Below are 22175 nucleotides of genomic sequence, written 5' to 3'. Positions count from 1 at the left end.
CACTGTGCGGCTGCACCCTCACGGGGGAAAGGGCAGCCGGTCGTTTCAGTTTTTGGTAATTACGACAAAGCCACCATCAACTTTTCTGCACGTGATTTTGTGTGAACGTACCTCTTCATTTCTCTTGAGTAAACACCTAGGAGTAGGATTGCTGAGTCACGTGATGAGTGTATGTTTACCTTTACGGGAAACCGCCAAGCTGTCTTCCAGGGCAGCTGCACCAGCCTGCATTCCCACCAGCACGGCTGAGCACCCCTGCCAGCATTTGCTGGTGTCGGTTTTGCATTTTTGCCATTCTAACAGACTGCGGTGGCATCTGATTTTAATTTGCAATTCCCCAATGAAAAATGACGTTGAGCGTTTTTTCATAAAAGTGATTAGTTGCCGTCTGTACATCATCATCTTTGGTGTGGTGTCAATTCAGGTCTTTTGCCCATTTAAAAACTTGGGTTGTTTTCTTTTTGAGTTTTGAGAGCTCTTTATATATTCTGGATACAAGTCCTTTATCAAAAGTGTAATTTGCAAATATTTTCTACCAGTCTGTGGTTTGTTTTCAATTTTCTTAACAGTGTCATTCACAGAAAAAAAGTCTGTAATTATGATAAAGTCCAATTTATCCATTTTTTCCTTTATGACCTCATATCTAAAAGCTCTTTGCCTAACGCAAGGTCATGCACATTTCCTTCTGTACTTTCTCCTAGAAGGTCTATAGTTTTACATTTTACATTTAGGTCTATGACCCACTGTGAGTGAATTTCTGTGTAAGACCTGAGGTGTGGACCGAGGGTGACCAGCTCTCCTGACACCGTCTGTTGAGAAGACGACCGTCCTCCACTGGATTTCCCTTCACATTGGTCAAAGACCGGCTGACATGCGTGGCTGTAGTTCTGGGCTCTCTGTTCTACCCCACTAACCTGTGTGTCTATCCTTTGCCAGTGATAAAAACCAGGTACTGGGAGTCTTCCAACTTTGTTCTTCTTTTTCAAATTTGTTTTGGTAATTCTAGCTCCTCTGCTGTTCCATATAAACTTTAGAATCAGTTGTCAATATTCAACAACACTGATACTTCCAATCCACGAAATTCATTTATTCCTTTCTAGGATTTCTTTCAGCCAGTTTTACAATTTTCAGCATGGAGATCCTGCACATATTTTGTTAGTTATACCAAAGTATTTCACTTTTTTATGCTGTTATAAACAGTGTTTAAAATTGTTTTCAGATCTCAATTGTTCATTGCTACTATACAGAATTAGAAATAATTAAAAATATTTTTTCCTTGTATCCTGCAACCTTACTAAACTTACTAGTCTAGGAGGGTTTTTTTGTGGATTATTTGGGATTTTCTACATAGACAATTCTGGCAACTGCAAACAGATATTTTTATTTCTTCCTTTTTAATTTCTATACCCTGAATTTCCTTTCCTTATCACTATTATTTTTAAAATTATACAAGGATACAAATACACATTTCAAAAGCTAAAACCATTTTCAGACTATTCAACAGAAAATGCAAATAGTGACGTAGTCCTAATAGTCCAACGTCTAATGGTTCCAAGGGCTTTTAGGGATGACTGTGCATCACCTGCTTGTATCTTGACAGTCAGTACAACTACAGCTCAGGTGTCTCTGTAGTGAGCAGTTTAACTTATCACGAATGTAACACTGTGACTTGGTAACTGAACTCACAGCCACAAGACCGAACTATTTCAGGAACACACAGGCGGCTCAGCTGACCACGCGTCACCTAAGTCCTGACCCCAGGGCTCAGGCTCAGGTGGTTTTTCATAAGAGGCCACAGAGCATTCAGGACAAATAGTCATCTGTAGGGTTAGGAGAGGGATGAGTACATGTTTCCCCTCTAACTGGCAGCACCAGAAAACCAGAAGTGACTGCACTCACCATGAGTAAAGCTCAATAGCTCAAAGCAGAACGTGACCCAAACATCGTTACAAATACATCCTTTTCTGTAAGGAATGAGAACTATGTGGTTTTAGGAAGAGGAAGGAAATGTTGCCTCTTTGTTTAACTGATTCATTCCCTCCCTCGTTCATTCACCAATTACGGAACAGACACTGTGTCCAGGTTTAGGCCCTGGAGACACAGCAGAGAACAAATGTTTACATCCAGGATCTTGTTAGAAGGTTAATTTTATTTAGGCTCGTTAGAGCCTAATCTCGTTAGAACCCTAAGTCAGATTGGTGATGCTTGGAGCATTTATACTCTTAGCATAAAAAGACTGGCTATGGGGCTTCCCTGGTGGCGCAGTGGTTGAGAGTCCGCCTGCCGATGCAGGGGACGCGGGTTCGTGCCCCGGTCCGGGAAGATCCCACGTGCCGCGGAGCGGCTGGGCCCGTGAGCCATGGCCGCTGAGCCTGCGCATCCGAAGTCTGTGCTCCGCAACGTGAGAGGCCACAACGGTGAGAGGCCCACGTACCGCAAAAAAAAAAAAAAAAAAAAAAAAGACTGGCTATGAAATAAGTATAAAACCAGGATATTTTATTTCGAAGTAGAGTTCTTTCCTTTCTGTTTTACAAGGGATGTGCACGCTGCTTCCCTTGATTACCTTTGTGGTATTTAATGAATTTACTGTGACCTGAGATTTCTGCTCAGAACTTACAAGATAAATCATTTGTTGGACAGTAACTTACATTCCAGCCCGTGGCTTGTTTTCTGCTACTGTCCAACCATCATTTAATTTACCCCGAATTCATGTTTTCTTTTCCCGACTGAAGGCTTGTGGAGACCAGGAGCAGAGCCTTCTAGGTCTTTACAAGTGCCCGGCACGGGACCCTCAACCGTGCCACCCACAGGGATGGACTCGGACAGACTGCCTGTCCCCAGCGGGTGCAAAGTGCTGGGCTCAGAAGCAGTGTAAAGCTTCAGAATGTTTCTCTAGCTTCAGTAAGAAAAATACTCACTTCTTAGCAAGTTAACTGGCTGAGTGCCTTAGGGCTACTTTATTTTCAAAGCATTTCGAGTGTATGCAATTTTTAAAGAAATATATACTTTAAAGACAAAAAGTACAGATTCCGGATCTTGAAGAAAAGGCGTCTAGAGAAAATAAGTGACTGAACTCTTGTCAAAAAGATTAGGAATGCGGTCCTGACTCTAGGATATTGAAATATTCTAACTGTTGGTCACCCTAACAAGAATGGAAAGCCAGCACCCTTAACAAGACCCAACTTACTTGGAATTGGACGTGGTTTCCTAACATCCCCTCAAGTTCAAATGTATCAGCTAATGGTGTGGATTCACCACCTCGCGGCTACAGTCAGAGGGGAGCTGGGACTCAGCGCCGGACACCTGTGACCCCGGGAGCCTGCTTTTATCACTAGAGTAACGTGGCAACCCACAAAGAAGGTTCTGGTGGGCAACAGTGAAAGCGGCGGGTCCCCTCGCTGGTGGGGACACTGAAGTTCTGCTAGGAAGTCCTCCCACCTCTGGCAGCATCACCTGGCCTCACCTGCAGTGACCTTAACCCTGAGCATCCACCGAGCCCCTCCACTGATGTTCATAAGAAGCTGGTTCCCCCTCGTATCTGTGAGGGAAACATTTCTGGAGCCACTGGAAATACGGAAACACACAATCTACTAAAATTATAATCATTCGCAACAGCCTCCTGTAGTTTGTGGATCTTTGAGCCTCTTCTGATTCACTGAATGATGATGGTTTCACCATCTTAGGATATTAAACCAAAAAGTTTTTCTTCTACTTGTAATATTCACAATGATATTTTTATCATGATAATAATGCTTTATATATGTCTCACATCTATATCTTATTATCAAATAAAATGTATTATAAAATATAATGTTTGCTATTTTATTTTATACTATACTGTTGAGCTAGCTTTATTTTTGCCCTGATTATAGAAGTAATACAGGCATTTTCTATTTTTTTCAATGGATTGAAAACGTCTTAATCTCAGATTTCCCTGATGGCACAGTGGTCAAGCATCCACCTGCCAAGGCAGGGGATACGGGTTCAATCCTGGTCTGGGAAGATCCCACATGCCGCGGAGCAACTAAGCCCGTGCACCACAACTACTGAGCCTGTGCTCCAGAGCCCAAAAGCCACAACTACTGAGCCCATGTGCCACAACTGCTGAGCCCACGTGCCACAACTACTGAAGCCCACGCGCCTAGAGCCCGCGTTCCACAACAAGAGAAGCCACCGCAATGAGAAGCCCACGTGCAGCAATGAAGAGGAGCTCCCACTCGCTGCAACTAGAGAAAGCCCGTGCGCAGCAACGAAGACCCAACACAGCCAAAATAAATAAAATAAAATAAAATTTAAAAAAATCTTAATCTCATCAAATTCTGACAATAACACCATCAAATCCAAAGATTTATGTGACTCACCCAACACCACTGGGCCTGGTTAGAGGTTAGCTGGGCGAGTCTACCTGTTAATGCCTAATCTGATTCTTTCTCCGTTACAACATATGGCTACAGCTTTAAAAATCAGTCGGTAACTTCAGGTTATCAACTGTAAACCTAAATTTAATTGGGGGTCCGTGGACTTTGTTCTCAGTGTTGGAAGGTTCTTTTTTTTTAAATTAAATTAAATTATTTTTTATACAGCAGGTTCTTACTAGTTATCTATTTTATACATATTAGTGTATAACTCAGTGTTGGAAGGTTCTGAGGTCACCAGGGTTTGTGTGTGGGGAGCTGGGCATGTCTTCCACCCAGTGGAGCATGTTTTCTATGCTACAGAGATATGTTTTCATTAAAAAACACGATAAATTTAAAACTTCTTTCAGGAATGTTTAACTGTCCCAGAGCAGTTCTGGGCTGCGTGAATGAAGCCTGCGCAGCTCGGGGAAGTGGACTTCTACCTCAGTAGCGTCACCGTGACAACAGCACGCGGGTCTCAGGGACGGAAACATACTGCAGATCCCTTTCAGACAAAATTCTGAAGCCCATGGCCGGAGATGTGGGCATTCAGAGGGGCTCCGGCCAGGCTCCAGGTCCCTACCGGCTCGAACGCCGGGCCGCTCCAGGTGGGCCGGGAGCCCGCCCCACCCACTGCGCAGTGCTGACCGGGAGCCCCCGCTCAAAGCACCCTTCACCCAGAAAGAGGGAGCCCTCAGCCACGGTTCTAGTCCACAGAAGCTCCACGAACGGTTATGAGCACCCTTCGCAATTACAACTCGACGCGTGATATCAGAGCTGCACTGCAAACATTCGCGCAAACGCCGTTTTCCCCTTTGATGCCTAATTGAGGCCGCACCTTGGTGAGGTCTTTGTACAGCTCTGGGTACAGCATTGCCATCTCGGGCTTCACGTCTTGGTCCAGCACCAGGGAGAAGACAGGGAACATGGTGTAGACCGTCGCATACCTGGAGGAGAGCAGGGAGGTTACACGGGGGACTCGGCACCACCAGGAGCACACCTCTGAACCAGAGGCCAAAGGTCAAACCCTAAGCAGAAAATAACAAGTTGGCAACCAAGCACGACTTGTCCTAAAACTGAGTACTTACCCACAGTACAGGAGCAAGGTCTACAAGCCACAAATGCGGACAGGCAGCAGGATCCTTTTTTAATTAAAGCTTTTATTTTGAGATCACGGCAGAGGTGAGCACAGTTACCAGAAGTAACACAGAGACCACGGGGACCTTCAACCAGCTTTCCCCAGAGGCAGCATCTCCAAAACTGCAGCCAATCTCCAGCAGGACGCCGACACTGACATGGTCCAGACGCAGCACCCAAGCCCACCAGGGACCCCTGAAGCCTGCTTCTCTCCCAGCCCCTCTGAACCCCTGGCAACTGTCCTCCATCTTATAACTTTTGTCACTTCAAGGTGACACACACGCACCACACAGCAGGTGAGCCTGGGGCTCGGCTTCTCGTTCAGCCCCAGTCCCTGGAGGGTCACCCAGGTGTGGCCACACGACAGGCCGTCCTCTGGTGGCTGAGGAGCATTCGTGGTTGTGGACAGAGCAGCTCTGCACCCCGGGCATTCTCTGAAGTGCATCTGGGTCGTTCCCAGGGTCCGGTTATTACAAATAAAGCTGCTATAAACATCCACTGCCCAGGTTTTTTGTAAAAGTAAGTTGCACTTATTTGAGACACGGGTGCCACCTGGGATCCACAAGTTCAAGCACTGGGCCATAGGGCGGCTGCATGTTTAGTTTTATAAGAGGCTGCCAAGCCGCCTTCCAGGGCGGCTGCACCAGTTCACATCCCTGCCAGCACGTATGAGGGGTCCGGATGCTGAATCCTCGCCATAATTTGCTGCTGTCACAGGTGTTTCAGCCATTCTGACAGGCGTGGAGGGGCAGCTCACTGTGGTTAAAATATGCATTTCCTGGTGGTTGATGACACTGACCGCCTCGTCACGGGCCCGTCTGCCGTCCCCAGTCCCCTGCTCAAGTCTCCCGTCCGCTGTCCAGTGTCAGCCTGCACTTTGATGGCTCGATTCTCTACCTACAGGTTCAACCTCTAACTTCTGCGTCAGGTCAACAAGCACATGCTCTTTACTTTCCTCTAAATCTCTAATTGCTGTTGTTAGTCCCCTTAGGACTCAGGGGGCTGAAAGGGCCAAGGAACCCAGGCAGAACATGGCCCACATCCCCCGGAGCCAGCCGACGCACGAGGACCAAGCTGCACGTGCGCCAGGCCCAGTGACCCTCCTGCACCGGGATTCACGAGTGTCACAGCGCAGGCCCGAGGAGCCTCTATTTTCGTAAAGAGCGTCGATGAGAACCTTGTTATTGTGCCAGAAACTCCTCCGGCTTTACAACCAAATCACAAACATCATCACCACCCCTTTTATCAGCTGATTCTGCTGAGGGCAGTTTCCAGCATGCGACTGGGTGGCTTCCTCCAGGGTCCCAGCGCAGACCCCCATCCCCCCATCAGCCCCCAGGCTGGGCCGCGGGCCGCAGGGACCTGGCGTCTGCTGCTTCTCTGGCTCCCCCCACCCCGCCCGACCCCCCGGGGCGGTAGAGACATGGCATGGTGGATCTCACCGCAAATAAAGGAGGAGCAGGCTTCGGAGGGGAGGGTTGCTGGGCCATATGCTTAATCATATGAAAAACCGACCAACTTGTCTTCCGGGCTCGTTTCACCATTGTGCGCTCCGGCCAGGAGCTGTAAGTCCCGGGAGCCCCAGCTTCCTGCTGACACTTAGCGCGGTCTGTCTTAACTTGGCCTCTAGGTGGGGTTAAAATTTCCATTTCCTGTAACTAATGATGTTAATATATTTTCGTGTGCTTATTGGCTATTCTTACATCTTCTTTTGTGATGTACGTTCAAATCTTTAGCCTTTTCTTAAAAAATTGAGTTGTTTGGAGATCATGAAACATTCTGGGTACAGAGCTCTTATCAGATATAGGTACTGAAAAGACTGTTTCCCAGCCTGCCTTTTCATTTGATTAATACTGTCTTTAGAAGAGCGAAGACTTAATTTTGATGAAGTCCATCTTGCCAATTTCTCCTGTGACAGTTCACGCATTTTGTGCCTAAGGAATCTTTACCCCCCAAGGTTCCAGGGATTTCCAGCTGTGAATTCTGCCAGCTTCCCTTGTCTCCGGCATCAGTGCCTGCTGCCTGGTGTCCACGGTCCGAAAACAGCTTTTCCCTGTACCTCACCGTGTCTTCCAGTCGCGTGGGCTGGGAGGACAGGGCATTTCCTGTCGCTCCGTGGTGCCCCTTGGTGACGGGCTGCGAGCCCACCTCCTCATCACTCGCCCATGCTCCTGCCTGCAGCTCAGGACTCTTCCTCAGATGTCACGTGCCCTCCTGGCACCCTGTGAAGACGGCATCTGCTAGTTTTCCCACGTGCATCCTCAGGCTCCCCACTGAAATCCCCTGCGAGGATGCACACCTGTGATGGCCCGGGGGTGCCTTCTGGGAGCTGTGGCCATCACGAGAGGGACACCTCAGCTAGAGCAGACCTGCGTGTCTCCACGGATGCTGCCTGAACACGGGACGTCGGCAGCTGTGGGGCAAAGGAGGGGTTTGGCTCGACCATGTGGAGCGGGTCTTGCAGAATCCTGGATGTGCTGACGCCTGTGAACGCTAAGTGGGGCCAGGATGCACGGTGCTTCCCCAGAGGACCTGCCGAGGGAGGCGTGTGGAGGTAGGGCACAGCCCCTCCCAGGACCTCAGGTATGTGGGCAGACGCAACCAAAGGCTAAGTGAGGGGAGTGGGCCAGGTGCCGCCTGGTGGGCTCCAGGGGGAACCGGGGCGGCCTCGGCACGAGCTTCCTTCCGTGAAGTAACCAGCAGTGCGGGTGGGCCTCACCTGGGTCACCAGTCCCTAGAAAGCTAATGAAATGAACTCGGATAAAAACCGTACATAGGTGGAATGGGATTCTACCAACTGTCCTGCAGTGCCTAGAGCCAGTTATCCCATCATGGAAGGTCAGCAGTTTGGTCTGGTTAGATTTTATTTGATAAAAACACCACATTGCTTCCCGCCCAGTTCTTTATATTTGTTTTCTAGGTGAGGGCAAAACTATTTTATTATTTATTTTTGAAGAAGCATAACGTAGAAGCATCTCCCTCCATTCCTGCCAAATCCAAGGAACTAATGCTTCAGAGAATTACAGGCGCCTCGTTTAAGTGATGGACATACAGAGAAACTTCAAATAAAACTTTCAGTGAAGGCTGATAATAAACAGGAGCTTTAAAAATAACGCGAGCTTATGCTGACGGGCTCAGGCTGCAGACGGGAACGAAATCAGGCCTAGGGCTGTAATTCCACGAACTCAGGCAGTTCTTACCTAAGGAGTAACACCTCTGCCCCCTGACACTTCCTTTGAAACTTCCAAATCCACACTTTGAAAAATGGAAAGTGAGAATGGTTACGCTTTTTCTTTGGCCTCCGAGGAAGAAATGCCCTGGACAAGCTCAAGACATAACCAGCACTACTGTGCAAATTCTGTGCTGTTTAGAGTAATTAACGTGATAATTATTGCAAAGACTTAAGCAAGCAACGGAAAAATGTAAAAAAAATTGTAGCTTTCTGTACCTTTAGGCTTTTCCCTCTCTTTGAAGGACTCCAGGAACTCCTGCTGCCATTAAGGGCAGGCTGCCTGAACTGGCGCAAGGCCCAGCCCCACAGCCAGTCGCAGTGAAGCCTTTATCCTGACCTGGGCCTGGGGGCGGGGGAGGGGCAGTGCTTCCCCTCCGCCTCCAGGGACCTGGGCAGGGTCCGCATGAGTTCCGTGGGGAAGGATAGGCTCTAATTTCCACAAGAACCTAAACTGTTCAACAGCTCAAGCCACACAGGAGCCAGGGGCGGAGGGGAGAAACGATGGAGCCCCGGAGCGAGGGGGACCGGGATCCAGCCCCTGCGGCTGCTGGGCGGCAAGCCGGGCGTTCAGGGATGCGTCCACGTGGCAGGAGAGCGGCACCTTCACCTCACACCCCCGCCACTGCCCCGGCCCCCCGCTGCCGAGCTCAGCGCCCTGTCCTCTTCGGGGCTCAAGCACCCGCCCCAGGGCTCCCTCTTCCTGGAAAGCTCTCCTGCGCCCACACCCCGGGCTCGGCCCACCCCTCGCCAGCCTCCCGCCGCCCCTCCCGCCTGCCCTGCGCCCCCAGACACCCCCAGAGCTGGTCCCACCAGGTCCCCAGTTCGCTCTGACGTCCACTCTGGAGACACGGGCGTGCGGAGGCAGCGGACGCCCTTGGCCCGGGGGCAGGAGGCCAGGACACAGGACGGGAGGCCGAGGGAGCCCCGTCACTCGCGACGGGACCTCGCCCGCCCAGCTTCGCCCTGATATCAGCCCACGTTGCGCCCCGATGCCCCCGATGCCTCTCGCTGAAATCCCCGGGATTCTCGGGGTTCAGGGAGCCGCCAGGCGACACGCATGTAACCGTGCCCTTGACCCGGGCTCCACAGGGTGCGATAACCCGCTGGCTTGTCCTCCGCCGACCTGGGAAGACGCTGAGGCCGGGAGACCCGTGTCCTAGGGATGCGGGGGGACAGGACGGCGCTCAGGATGGCGCCGGGACACGTGTGCTAACCGCCGTCGCCCTCACCACGCGGTGGAGGGGCTTCGCGGAGGAGAGCAGCCGCGCGCGTGTTCATTGCACAGCGGCCGCCACGCTGGCTTTACCCGCTGGCGCGGTCACCAGGGTGAGGGGAGGGAACTGCGGTCTGCTCTTGTCTGACACAGGCCTCCCGCTCTGTAGCTCTGGCAGCGCCATGAGCGCAGCCTTCGCCACGGGCCCCGGGCCGCCGCTGTGCGGACGGGCTTCCCCGCTGCCGGGCGGGCGCCCTGAGGATGAGCTTTGTTACCGCGGGGGCCTTGCGGAGTCCGTCCCGGAATGTGAGGTCCCGTGCCAGCACCCTGGGAGGTCTCTGCTGCCAACTTCACGCCGCCATCAGGATTAACCGTGTCCAGCCAGGAGGGCGCAGGCTTCAGGAAGGGGCTCCCCAGCCTGGGAGCGACCCAGTCACCCCCCACCCCCCATGCCGCCGCCGAGGGCTGGAGAAAGTCCCGGCTCCGACACAGTTCCCGACCCAGGTGCGCTGCCCCACGTAAACAGAAATTCCATGAGAACCGTAACAGCAGCGTCGTAGGAGGGATAAGCGGACACGTGCTGCCTCTGGGTGCCCCCCTTCGTGGCTCCGTACAGCAGTCGATTCGTCCTCAGGCTGAGTGTGTGGGAGCCACGCAAGCAACCCCCTGCACGTGCTCCCGGGCTACAAGCCCTCCCGACGTGCCGCTGCCACGTCTGCGCATGATGGGCCCACTTACCCCACCATGAGGAATCCCTGGTACAGAGGGACGGACGCGAAGTAGAAGACGGAGGAAAACACGGCCTGGAGGGAGGAGAGCAGCGCCCATTACTCACGGTCGGCCGATATGCGCGCAGGCCGCAAGGCACCAGGCGCCCCCGGAAGGCCCCTCCGGACGCCGCACCTGCATCGTGGAGATGATGAGGCCGCGGTGCATGACAAATTGGCTGAGTGCCGCCGACCGCTTGTAGCTGCTGCGCCCGTGCACCACGAGCAGGCGGCCGATGTGCTTGAACTGCGAGACGGAGAAGTCGGCCGCCAGCGAGGCCTGCCGGCCCTCCTGCGACAAAGGCAGAGGGGCCGGGCTAAGGGCCGGACAGGGGCAGAGCGCGGGCCCCGCCCCGGGAGCCCCCCGCCAGCACCCTGGGAGGACCCGGCCTGGCACCGACGGTGTCACGGAAACTAAGCAGGGACCGGGGCATCTTCAAGACAGTTCTCTGAACCTGCCACCCCGCCAAGCGGCTGCGGGTTCAGCACTGTGGCCTGATTCACGAAGCAGAGGGGCCCGGGATCCAGCCTGTGTCCAGGTCTCTCTGGGTGTTTTCACGTGAGCTCAGGAGGCAGACCACAGCTCCCGACCGCCCGGGAGACCCGGACATCCGAGCGCGGGCCGTGTGTGTGGGGCTGAGAGAGGGTTGCGGGGATCCAGGGAGCGGCCCAGGTGCAGCCCCGCACAGCTCGGGGACCAGGAAGGTGCCCGAGTCCCGGCAGGACGTGCCTGTCCTCTACGTGCCCTCGTGGAGCTGCTGCCTCAGCGCGTGGGTCCGCCTCCCCCCAGCCCCCGGCCACGCGTGTGAGCGGGCTGACCAGGGGCCTGGCGGGGACAAGGGACAGACGCACCTTCCCCTCGATCCCGATCCCGCAGTCTGCTGCCTGGATCATGCTCACGTCGTTCCCTCCGTCACCTGGAAGCACGGAACGCGGACGTGAAGTGGGAACCTGTGAGGGGCCGGCTTTCCTCGCCAACCGGCAGACGGGGTTTCAACACCCAGGAAGACGGGGGGAATCCACCGGGCGGGCAGGAGGGAGCCGGGCGCACGTCCCCGCGCATTTCATTTCAGGACCCCGGCTCCCCAGACGCCCCCGCTCACCGATGGCGCACGCGCGTCTGCCCGGACGCCCCTGCTCACCGATGGCACACGTGCGTCTGCCCGTGTGCTGCTGCAGCAGCCTGACGATGTGGGCCTTCTGCGTGGGCGTGCAGCGGCAGCAGACCACGGCCGGGCACTGGCAGGCCAGCTCCACGAACTCGTGCTCGTAGTACTTCAGGCAGACCTGGGGGCGGCAGGAGCGAGGCCGGGCTTCAGGGCACGGACAGATGGACGGAGGACGGGTGGACGGAGCCCGCACGCAGGCTGTGGGGAGGGCTCCAGGGAAGCCCTGGACAAGCCCATCTGCCTTCAGGGGATGCCAGCACCACCTTCCGGGGTTGGCTGAAAAGGTCTTTGGTCTTTAGCACACAATACCCTCAGCGACGATCCTTAGTTCCCCATCTTGGTGGGGAAAATAAAAATTCCCCAAAGCTGCCTGAAGTCTGTGGGGTCCCGTTGCTGAGCTGGACACCCCGAGAGTCACCCCACACGAACGACAGGAGTCAGAGATGAGGGTCCTGAGCCCCCGGGGCGCCGACTACCACCAACAGCACATCCGCCTGCAGGAGAGCCGTGTGGGCGCCCGTGCCCCGCGTGAAGAGGTCAAGACGCAGTCCCAGGCCCTCTGCCACCTAAAACCTGGGTGGTGAGCGAAAACCCGCGTTCACGGCAGGTACTCAGCAGCACAGACGGACACAGTATCCCCGCTGAGGGGAGGAACCACCGCAGGACCCAGAAGCAGAAACAGCGACGCTGCCTTTGGGGAGCGGGACTGGGGTGCTGGCGGGAGGGGGGATGTGCGCTCCAGCCTGCGGTTTCCCTGGGGCCGGCTGGCTGCCAGGAACAACATGTGGATTTGGGGGACAGAAACAGCAAAAGGATTTCAATAAAAACACACTCACAGAAGCGTGCTTAACACAAGTAGCTACTTTTGCTCCCTCCCCAAGCCCCAACTATAGAGAGGTTTTAAAAAAGACATCGACCTACAAGGAGGGGCTAGAACGGAGGGGAAATTCGCAAAACGCTTTGGGCTGGAAAGCAGACAGCCACGTGCACGCGGCTCGGCTGCTGTGAGCAACCTGAAGCCGGCGGTGGGACCAGCCGAGAACACGCGAGGCCCAGGCCCCTCACCCCTCCTCACGCGCAGCCAGGGGGCGGGGGGCTGGGGGGTGGAACGGAGCCCTTCTGCCCTGGAGAGGCCGGCCTCACCCTCTGGACGAGGGGCGGGAGGCGGAGCGAAGAGACAGAAGGCGGGAAAGGAAAGGGGGCTCGAAGGCCGGCTCAGGCCCCAATCAGTGCCGCCAGAGTTGGGGAGGGGACAGTCATCCTTCGTCCCCCAGAACCAAGGAAGTGTGATCCGTGGACAGGGACTGGACCGCACTCCTTGGCACCATCAAGAGGGCGCTGTGCTGGGCAGGAGCTGGGGCTCAGGGAGCCCGGGACCGGCAGGTGCTGGACCGACTCAGCGGCTGGATGGAGGGCCCAGCCCGGGGGGGACCAGACACCGCGGGCTCCGGGGAGACCGGCGGGCAGGTCGCGCAGCACCGGGCACCACGGAAACAGGTGACCCAAGCGTGAGCTCACAGCGCTGCGGGGATGGGGGTGTGCCGAGCCGGCGAGGGCTCCCGGGTCCCGCACACGCAGCGAGAGGGACAGGAGCAGAACTCAGGAGCCCGCCGCAGCTGCGCAGACGCCGCGGTGCAGACAGAGAAATGCAAACGTGAGGCCAGAGCTCAGCCAGCGAGTTGGACAGTCATCCAGGGGCCCGCGCGGCTCCCATAAAACAACACACACGCAGTGAACACCAGCGAGGCTGGGGGCGTCCCCGGGGTCAGCTTGTGGGGACGGCACGGCGGGGAGCACGGGGCGCCCTCCAAGTCCTCCATCCTGGGCACGGGCGGGTGAGAGCGCTGCCGTTGGCCCCCATTGTCCAGGCCCCGCGGTCCCGGTGGCTCCGCGGAAGCAGCCACGCAGAGTTGGGAGGCGCGGCCCCGGCAATGCAGCAGGCGGGAGAGCCAGCCGGACACGGCGCCATCTGCACGCACGTGGCCACAGAGGTCGCACCGTCTCCACTGCTCCTGACGTCCCGTCCAACCCCCAGCCCCCCCGCCCCCGCCAGGCTGGCCTCAGTGGCCACATTGACTGGGTCACCAGAGGCTGCGCTGCTCCGCCCAGACTTCTGGAAACATCTGAGAGAGCCGCGGGCAAAAGCTGCAGGGGGAGGGGCCCCCAGCACACCCCCCACCCGACGGCTCCAGCCATTGCGACCCTGGCGCCGAGCGGGCCGCCCAGCCCCACGCGGGGCCTCCAGGAGCAGAGGGTCCTGGGTACCAGGGCCGCTGCTGGAAACACGCGTTTGGATAAACTGAGATCACGGCTACCAGAGCCAGGCTCCAAGGCAGCCACGCCGGGAACGAAGAGCAGGCCTCCAAGCGCCCGAAGAGCTTTGAACGAGCCCAAGACAGACCAGCGCCAAAGCCGTAAGGACCAAGTTCTCACTGCGACATGGCCCTGGCCTCTTCTCAGGCTCCACCCGCACACATCACTGCTGTGAGCAGAGACGTCAAAACCAGTGGAGAGGGCAATGCAGGCTGATAACACGTCTGACTGAGGAAGCCCACAGTCCACCGGACAGACAGGGCCCAGCCTCACCTCCAGGGAGAAGGACAGACACACAGACACCTGCTTGGTCAGGGCCCAGTCTCACCTCCAAGGAGTCCCCGGATATAACCAGTGCACAGTCATGCTTCCTTCGAAAGGCATTCAGTTCCAAATGGGCTTCTCCCCGACTGGTTACCTCCATGAAAGGGGAAGAAGTGCCCAGTTACAACACTGTTTAAGCCACACAGACAAACAAGCCCTTTAGACACTCCTAAAACCGGAAAGTGCTTTACACAGGAAATTCCATAGCCAGCCGCTCTTTCAAATTTCTCCTACAGTGATGGGAATAAATACCTACTAATTTAATACGAATTGCTTTCCAACGTGTGGCAACTCAAGGCAGGAAAGGTACACTGTAAAGTGCAGGGCAAGTAGCACAATTACAGTAAGACAAAGTGAACAGAACTGGCTTGTCAAGAAAGAGGGACAAACGGCCCCCCACCACTGCCCCCATGAGCTAACAGGCGCCTTTGCGTAGCTGGGGAAGACAACTGGCTTTTCTCAATATACGCGGGTAAGAGAGCATGATGACCGTTGACTGAAAGTCTCTCTACTTTCATAGGGCAGTGGGGGTGTGTGTGAGTGTTAACGCCAGGGATGCCGTTCTGCATAGTCACAGGTCAACACACCTCAGCATCACAGCCCGAGGAAGCTGAGTTCCTCGTGGCCACACAGCAGGGAGGGACGGAATGGCCTAAAATCGAGGCTTCATTTAAAGACGCCTCTTTTCATAACATGCCAAGTGATACAAAATGCTTTTATAAAACTGTTTCTGTTGTCTCTACCATGGGTTTCAACTTATTCTATCAGTTCAAGCAAACTGAGTTACCTGGAAGATTGAATGATGGAAAAGAGTAAAATCAGGTCATAATCTTGAAGTATCGTTAATTTTTGAATGAAAATATTTCAGAAACCAACATACTAGTTTTTGGCATTCTTTCTGTGGAGATTTTATGGGGCATAAAAGAAATGATATATTACAGGACTGAAATAAAAAGCTTCATGGGTCCAGGTTAATCAATCCAGACTCATCTTTAGATAGGTAGGTTTTATTGTGGAAATTTTATTTGTGGGGCTATAACACTGCAAAGTCAACAAAAATTGATCTTAAGTTTTATCAGAATCATTAATAATTTAATTGCAAATAGTAGTCTGCAGGGCCTAATTTGTGATTCTGATGCTTCGAAATAAACTACATTTACATGTAAATTATATTCAAATCACTATTTCTGTAGGTGCAAGGGCTTCCTTCGGAACACAGACACACAATGTCTGTTCAGCTGCCATCGATCAAGACCCAAGAAACTTTTATTTTTTGTTTGAATCAAATTTCATCATAACTCGTAGATACAGTAAACACACAAATTTCGACCATTTCTATTAATTTTCTTTGATCTAATTGAGGAAGATCATTTAATCTGAAGATGGTAGTAGATTAAAAACACATTTCTACTTTGTATTTAAAGCTTGTTTCACAAAAGCAGCTTCTGGACCACATGTATTGTGTCTAACTAATAGACAAACGTCATTTTTTTCTCAATATATACTTTTATAAATTGAACAGAAAATGACTGCAGTATGTCTATTTTAAAATAGATATTTAGTCGTTAATAATTCTAATAGTACAACAGAAAAATACTCTTGAATTTAGACCTTGTTTCACTCTACCAAAAGCAGTTTTTTTTTTTTTTTTTTTTTTTTTTTTTTGCAGTACGCGGGCCTCTCACGGTTGTGGCCTCTCCCGTTGTGGAGCACAGGCTCCGGACGCGCAGGCTCAGTGGCCATGGCTCACGGGCCCAGCTGCTCCGCGGCATGTGGGATCTTCCCGGACCGGGGCACGAACCCATGTCCCCTGCCTCGGCAGGCGGACTCTCAACCACTGTGCCACCAGGGAAGCCCAAAAGCAGCTTTTTGATCACATTTAATATATGTAACTAATAGAAATCTATTTTTAACATGTTTTTATAAACTGAGTAAGAAACTTACTTCTCTTTTAAAATGTATCTATTAATTAATAAATAACTGCGTATACATTCTCACAAAACCAGTAAGTTTCAATCCAAAACATTTAAAATTCAAAGTGATGTGGACGTGCACTTACCGGCCTGAAAACGTGCGTGTCCTGCATTCGAGACACCAGGTGAGAACTCTTGGCGATGCACGTGGCCGTCTCCAGTTTATCGCCCGTCAGCATCCATATCTAAGAAACAGTTTCAGCTGGTGAACCCCAACGCTATCACGTGTTCATCTCTGAAGTGTCTGCCCTTGAAAAGATATCTGCACATCGTGTTTTCAGCATCACTATTGACAACAGCCAAACCTGAAGCAACGCGTGAGTCCACGGATGGACGATGGAGAAGCCAAACGTGGTCCATCCATACAATGAATATTAAAAAAGGCAGGGGATCTGACACCTGCAACAATTATGCTGAGAGAAACAAACCAGTCACAACAGGACAAACACCGCATGATTCCACCTGAATGAGGTCCCCAGAGGAGTCAGACTCTAGAGACAGGAAGGAGATGGAGGGTGCCCGGGCTGCGGGAGGGGGAGCTAGCGTTTCACGGGGACAGAGTCTCAGTCTTACAGCATAAAGAGTTAAGGCAGGCGGAGCGTGCTGCTCGTTACGTGACAGTGTGAATGTACTTAGTGCCACTGCACCGTGCACTTAAAAATGGTGAGGATGGTAAACTTTACATCATGCACATTTTACCACAATAAAAGTCTCTGCCAACTTGCTTAACTGAAACAGGTAAGAGCAAAGTGACGTTTAGACACGGCAGCAGAGCTGAGGCAGGTGAACGACAGGGGATCAGAAGCCTCGCGGCTGGGGCTGAGGAGGACGCCTGAGTGTCAGAAGGCCACGTCTACACGGCCTCGCAGGCCAAGCAAACAGGCCCAAGGACCACAGGCTGAGGGCCTGCAGAGTTAGGGGGACCCTGACATCCTCGTTGTCACTTGTGTGAGTTTTTCGGTTGAAAACTGAGGTTCAAAATAGGTAAACGGGCAATAGTTAACCTGAAAGTTGTTTCGTATCAAATAAGTCATGTCAAATAACACCACCAAAAAAATATATTTTTTAAAAATCTATCCCTTTTGTTTTACTTTTTATTTATTATCATTATTTTTTGGCCACGCCGCATGGCTTGTGGGATCCCAGTTCCCAGACCAGGGATTGAACTCAGGCCGCGGCAGTGAAAGCCCAGAATCCTAACCACTAGGCTACCAGGGAACTCCCGAACACCACTTTTACTTAAAAATATCAAACACATGCACATATTGTATGTGTAAACGTCCCTAGACTGAAAAGAGAGCAAAACCAGGACACTTCATACAGAACAGGATGGTTTATGTATCTTTTCTATAACAGCAGCAATTTCTTGCTACCACCTGACTTTTCAGATGTGTCATGTGTATCATACATAAATTCGCATTTTTGGGAACTTACATGCTATACTGGTTCTCTGCTTAGGCACAATCTACCTGGGGCTCTTTGCAGTGTCTGAGGGTTTGTGTTTTTTACTTATGTTACACATTAATATTCACTTTACTGAGCCTGGATCTAAGACAACGACACGTCACTGTGACCAAGTTGGGGACAATTAACCCCACAGAACAAGAAGTCCCGCTGCTGATAACTCAGGGACAAGTGTGGCCTGGCCGAGCGCCACGTCTCGGGCTCAGAGGACGGGCTGAAACCACATCCTTCAACTATAACGGGACAAAAGAGTCTGCTTCTCCTGACGGAGCATGAAAAGGGAAAAGGGCAGAAGCCCAGCAAGTCTTACTGACCTCAGAGCTTAGCAAGCAGCTAATACAAAGCACCCAAATCTTTACACAAGAAACGCGCAGGCCTCGGCTGTGCTGACAAGCCAGCAGCGACACCCAAGAGCGAGACTGACGGGGAGCTCGTGAGAAACCACAATGGAACGAGCAGGCTGTCTGCCTCTAGTCAATCATGTTCCTCCACGCAAGCTTCTGTCGCACAGGCTTAGATCGGGTCACCGTTCTGAGGCTGAACTGCTCTCTTCCACTCTGACTAGCACCTGGACAGCACACGCAGATGCCAGCGGCCGCCCCTGCCACGGCCCTGAACGGGCGGGGAGGCTCCGACATCTCCCCCGCCCAGAGGCCTGGACGGCAGGGGCCCCCTTGCCGTGCCCGTCACAGGGCCCTCATCAAAACGTGCTGAGTGTATTGTTATTTGAAGCCGGCCACGGCTTTGCCTTCTGACATTTTCCTCCAGTTCTCTCTCTCTGCTCCAGTTAGACACAAGTATTTCTTTTAAAAGCAAGCTGTACTTTTTTCATTCTCAGTCCTCGAGGCAGCACTGAAATGCATTTTCTCAGCCATCTGTAATTGAACTTCAGCTTTCGTGAGAGCGCAGGTAAGTAAGGCAAGAAAGCAGTTTGCTGAAAACTAAAACTGACACCACAACGTGCGAATCTCCCCTGGACCCGAAGAGGACAAACCGTTAGAAAAAGCCAGCAGGTCAGTAGGTCAGGCAGGGAGCATCATGCGGTCTATGGAGCAAACCTCCCCATGCGGATAAAAGGCTGCCGTGGGGAGCAGCTCGGGCCGGGACAGGCCTCAGGCTGCCGTGAGGACGCCCGTGGCCGGGAAGGCAGCCAGGAGGACAGACGGCCGCCGGGAAGGGGGCAGCAGAACCGCTGCGTCTGGGTGACGGGCGGGCGGGGCGGGCCGGGGCTCCGCGGGACGCGTAGAGACCTCAGCTCACCAAGGCCCTCACCCCCTCCACCTCGGCGGGTTTCCCGGGACCACCTCCAGGGGACGCCTGCTCCCTCGCGGTACCTTGAGGCCCGCGTTGCGCAGCATCTCCAGGGTGGGCCGCACGTCCGTCTGCAGCTGGTCCTCCACCCCCGTCAGGCACAGCAGCTCCATCTCCCGCTCCAGGCTCTCCACCACGGCGGCCACCTTGAGCGTCCTGTCGTGGATGCTCAGCTTGGCCTGGTTGTAGCGGTTCTGAGGACAGGCGGGCGGTGCTGTGACTCGCGCAGGGCTGGCCGAGGCGGGGACACCCGCGGCGCCGCCCCCGTGCGCACCGTCTCCCCGAGGCCACGGCCGCTCACCTCGAAGTCCTGGTACTGCTCGTCCGTCAGCGCCCTCTTGGCCACCACGAGGGTGCGCAGGCCTTCGCGGGCCATGTTGCCGCACTGGAAGAGAGAGGCAGGTCACACGCGGCCCGGCCGGCCCGCAGCCTCGGCCACCGCTACTTGCAGCCACGGCCACGTCCTCTGCTAGCTCATCCCGCCCTGCTCCCCAGTCCTAGCTCCGTCTCGTTTCTAACAAACACACATCTGGGGGCAAGGAGGGCAGCCTGCGCGGAGAGGAAGGGGCTGCCCCCCAGGCACCGCCGCCTCGGCTCACGGGCATCACGTCCACACAGAGGACGGGCTCGCGCTGCAGGCTTTACAAAACCGCCCTTTCCGCTGCATGGCGGACAGCGTAGGTGTGTTTTGTTTTCTTAGTATTTGGGGAACACACGTTGATAACCAGAATCCAGCTTGGGAGCTTCTGTGACACAGAACAGCCCCCTGTAAACTCAGGCTCTGAGTACCTGCTGGCTTTGGATAAAGTGAAAGGCTTTCCCCACGACAAGAGTATTAACAACAAAGACTGCGGTGGGAGGGTGTGGAAAGATTTATCGATGGGAGAAACTACAATGTTGGAAATAAATGCACAAAGGATTTTTAATAAAGTTATCTGAAAAACAGTCTGACATTATCTGTCTGTTGCAAGACATTTATCGATTTGACCTCATAAAGCCAAATAAATTAAACAAGGATTTTATAATTAATTGCACATCATTATGACCCAAAGTAATTTTTATGGCATTTTACTAGGTCTTCAGGGAGTTTAATTTATTCATGTCCCTGATTAAATCCAGTGCCTGAAGGAGCTATTGATTCATATTGCCAATACCGTCGTGGACGTGGGCTGTGGCCCCTGGACTGACAGACTCCTGGCCTGAAGGGGGGTGGACACGCTTGAGCCCCACCGACAACATGCGCACAGAAGGGGGTCACACTCATGCATTCAGCGGTTTAGTTTTGCTCTGAAATCTAAGTTTTTACAAATACATAAATGCAAACAACAAGTCATCTCATGAAGCTAAATACAAATCGTATTTGTTCAGGGAGAATTTGATGAAAATATAGGGTTGGTTATATTCGGATCTTATCTCCACATTTCAAGTGAATCCTATGTACGTATTAGAATTAAATTCTAACTAAAATATCCTGGTAAATAATTTAGGTACAAAATAACTATCATGTTCAAGTATAACTCTAGTTACATGCACAACACTATTCAGAATATTCTAGTGAATGATTAGGGATGCTTTCTGTTTTTCCACCAAAATAAACAAAATATTCTTCATAAGGACCCACTTGCACACATCTACACGTATTCACACAGAAACCAAAAACAGTAGTTGTTCACCCAGAAAGTACAGTATTTATAATTGACAGTACTCCTATCCTCTCTGCTTGATGAACCGACAGTGTCTGGTGTGAAACCTGGCATCTTGATTCACTCCAGTGACACCAGCAAGTACCTACAAGTCGGAGAAAGGATGCCGTGCTTCTGTCACTGCCCTGAGTTTCATAAAAACATCTGCACAATGTGAGACAGCTCATACCTCCTCCTCCAGCCAGTCATTATACTGGACGACGGTGGACATGGCAACGTCGGCACCTTTCATGTAGAACGTGATCTCTGCCGTGGACTCGTCCTGTAACAAGACGGGAGTGAACACAGACATGTTGAGGCCACGCTGCGGCTACTGGGGGGCTGCTCTAACGGGAACGCACCAGGAGGGCAATTCTCTGTGAACCCACTCCCCTGGGTGAGTTACTCAGACACCTTGTAGGCAGGGCTGTGTCCTCCCTAGATGCTCAGGCCACCAGGAACCGAGAGCATAATTGTGGCTCTCAAGATGCTGCGCTGAGGGTTTTGAAATAAAATCTGTAAATGAATATACGCCTTGGACTGCAAGGTAAATTCTCTCAAATTTCCAGAGCTTGAGTGAATAAGCTTCTTAGTTTAGCCAACTTCCAAGATGTATTTGTGGTATTCGCTACAAAAAATGTAATAGGGGTATATTTTAGCAACGTTATGGTCATAAATCATCTTCAGGTGAACTCTGGCTGCGACTGCTGTGGGAAACAAAGCAGCGCGAGCCGATTTCAAACATTCATGAGCATCTACTTATCCTGCCTCAGCCGTCTTAGGAAAGTTGTTTTAAATCATGACTATTAGAGCCACGCCAGCTTCTCAGCATAAATTATCAGTTTGGATTTTATTATTACAAAACACTGCGATGAGCATAAAGCCCTGGAGTGAGCCTTAAGAGACCGCTGCAGTGTCCTCACAGTGACCAGAGCAGGCACCCAGCTCGGGGACAGAGGCCAGCGTACCCTGACGATGACCCCCATCCGCTTGCTCTCCGACGTGAAGGGGAAGGTCTGCAGGATGCAGTAGGTCAGGATCTGGCCGCTGGGGGTCCTCAGCTGCATGGACGTGAGGTCTCTGTTGACCAGAGTGAGGCCGACGCTCTCCGTCCACTGCACCAGGGCCACCTGCGGGAGACCAGCGAGACGTGAGGGCACTTGCTCCCCGGGAAGGGGACATCAGGCCAGCGG

The 22175-nt window shown here is 52.8% G+C and overlaps 1 protein-coding gene across 15 annotated transcripts in view; it reads right to left on the bottom strand.

Annotated features, from left to right (window-relative positions):
- ATP9B (ATPase phospholipid transporting 9B) overlaps window positions 1-22175 on the bottom strand; it is a 216946-nt gene that overhangs the window by 5688 nt on the left and 189083 nt on the right. For 11 of the 15 annotated variants that reach the window (XM_027118803.1, XM_027118800.1, XM_027118802.1 and 8 more), the window contains 11 exons: window positions 21951-22112; window positions 21173-21265; window positions 19602-19685; window positions 19324-19494; window positions 16612-16710; window positions 14557-14646; window positions 11889-12033; window positions 11599-11663; window positions 10883-11038; window positions 10718-10782; window positions 5236-5344 (listed from right to left, as the gene is read on the bottom strand). In XM_027118803.1, the coding sequence (XP_026974604.1) occupies window positions 5236-5344; window positions 10718-10782; window positions 10883-11038; window positions 11599-11663; window positions 11889-12033; window positions 14557-14646; window positions 16612-16710; window positions 19324-19494; window positions 19602-19685; window positions 21173-21265; window positions 21951-22112 (1239 nt within the window). Of the gene's footprint in view, window positions 1-2475; window positions 3565-5235; window positions 5345-7250; window positions 8277-8734; window positions 9923-10072; window positions 10235-10717; window positions 10783-10882; window positions 11039-11598; window positions 11664-11888; window positions 12034-14556; window positions 14647-16611; window positions 16711-19323; window positions 19495-19601; window positions 19686-21172; window positions 21266-21950; window positions 22113-22175 lie in introns of those variants that run through there. The other 4 variants (XR_003435308.1, XR_003435307.1, XM_027118807.1 and 1 more) reach the window with 4 other exon arrangements.

The sequence above is a fragment of the Aethalodelphis obliquidens genome, unplaced genomic scaffold (genome assembly GCF_003676395.1).
Source record: "Aethalodelphis obliquidens isolate GAN/ISIS:26980383/991018 unplaced genomic scaffold, ASM367639v1 scaffold19, whole genome shotgun sequence".
NCBI classification, from domain to species: domain Eukaryota; kingdom Metazoa; phylum Chordata; class Mammalia; order Artiodactyla; family Delphinidae; genus Aethalodelphis; species Aethalodelphis obliquidens.
This window is presented reverse-complemented; position numbering and strand designations above follow the sequence as displayed.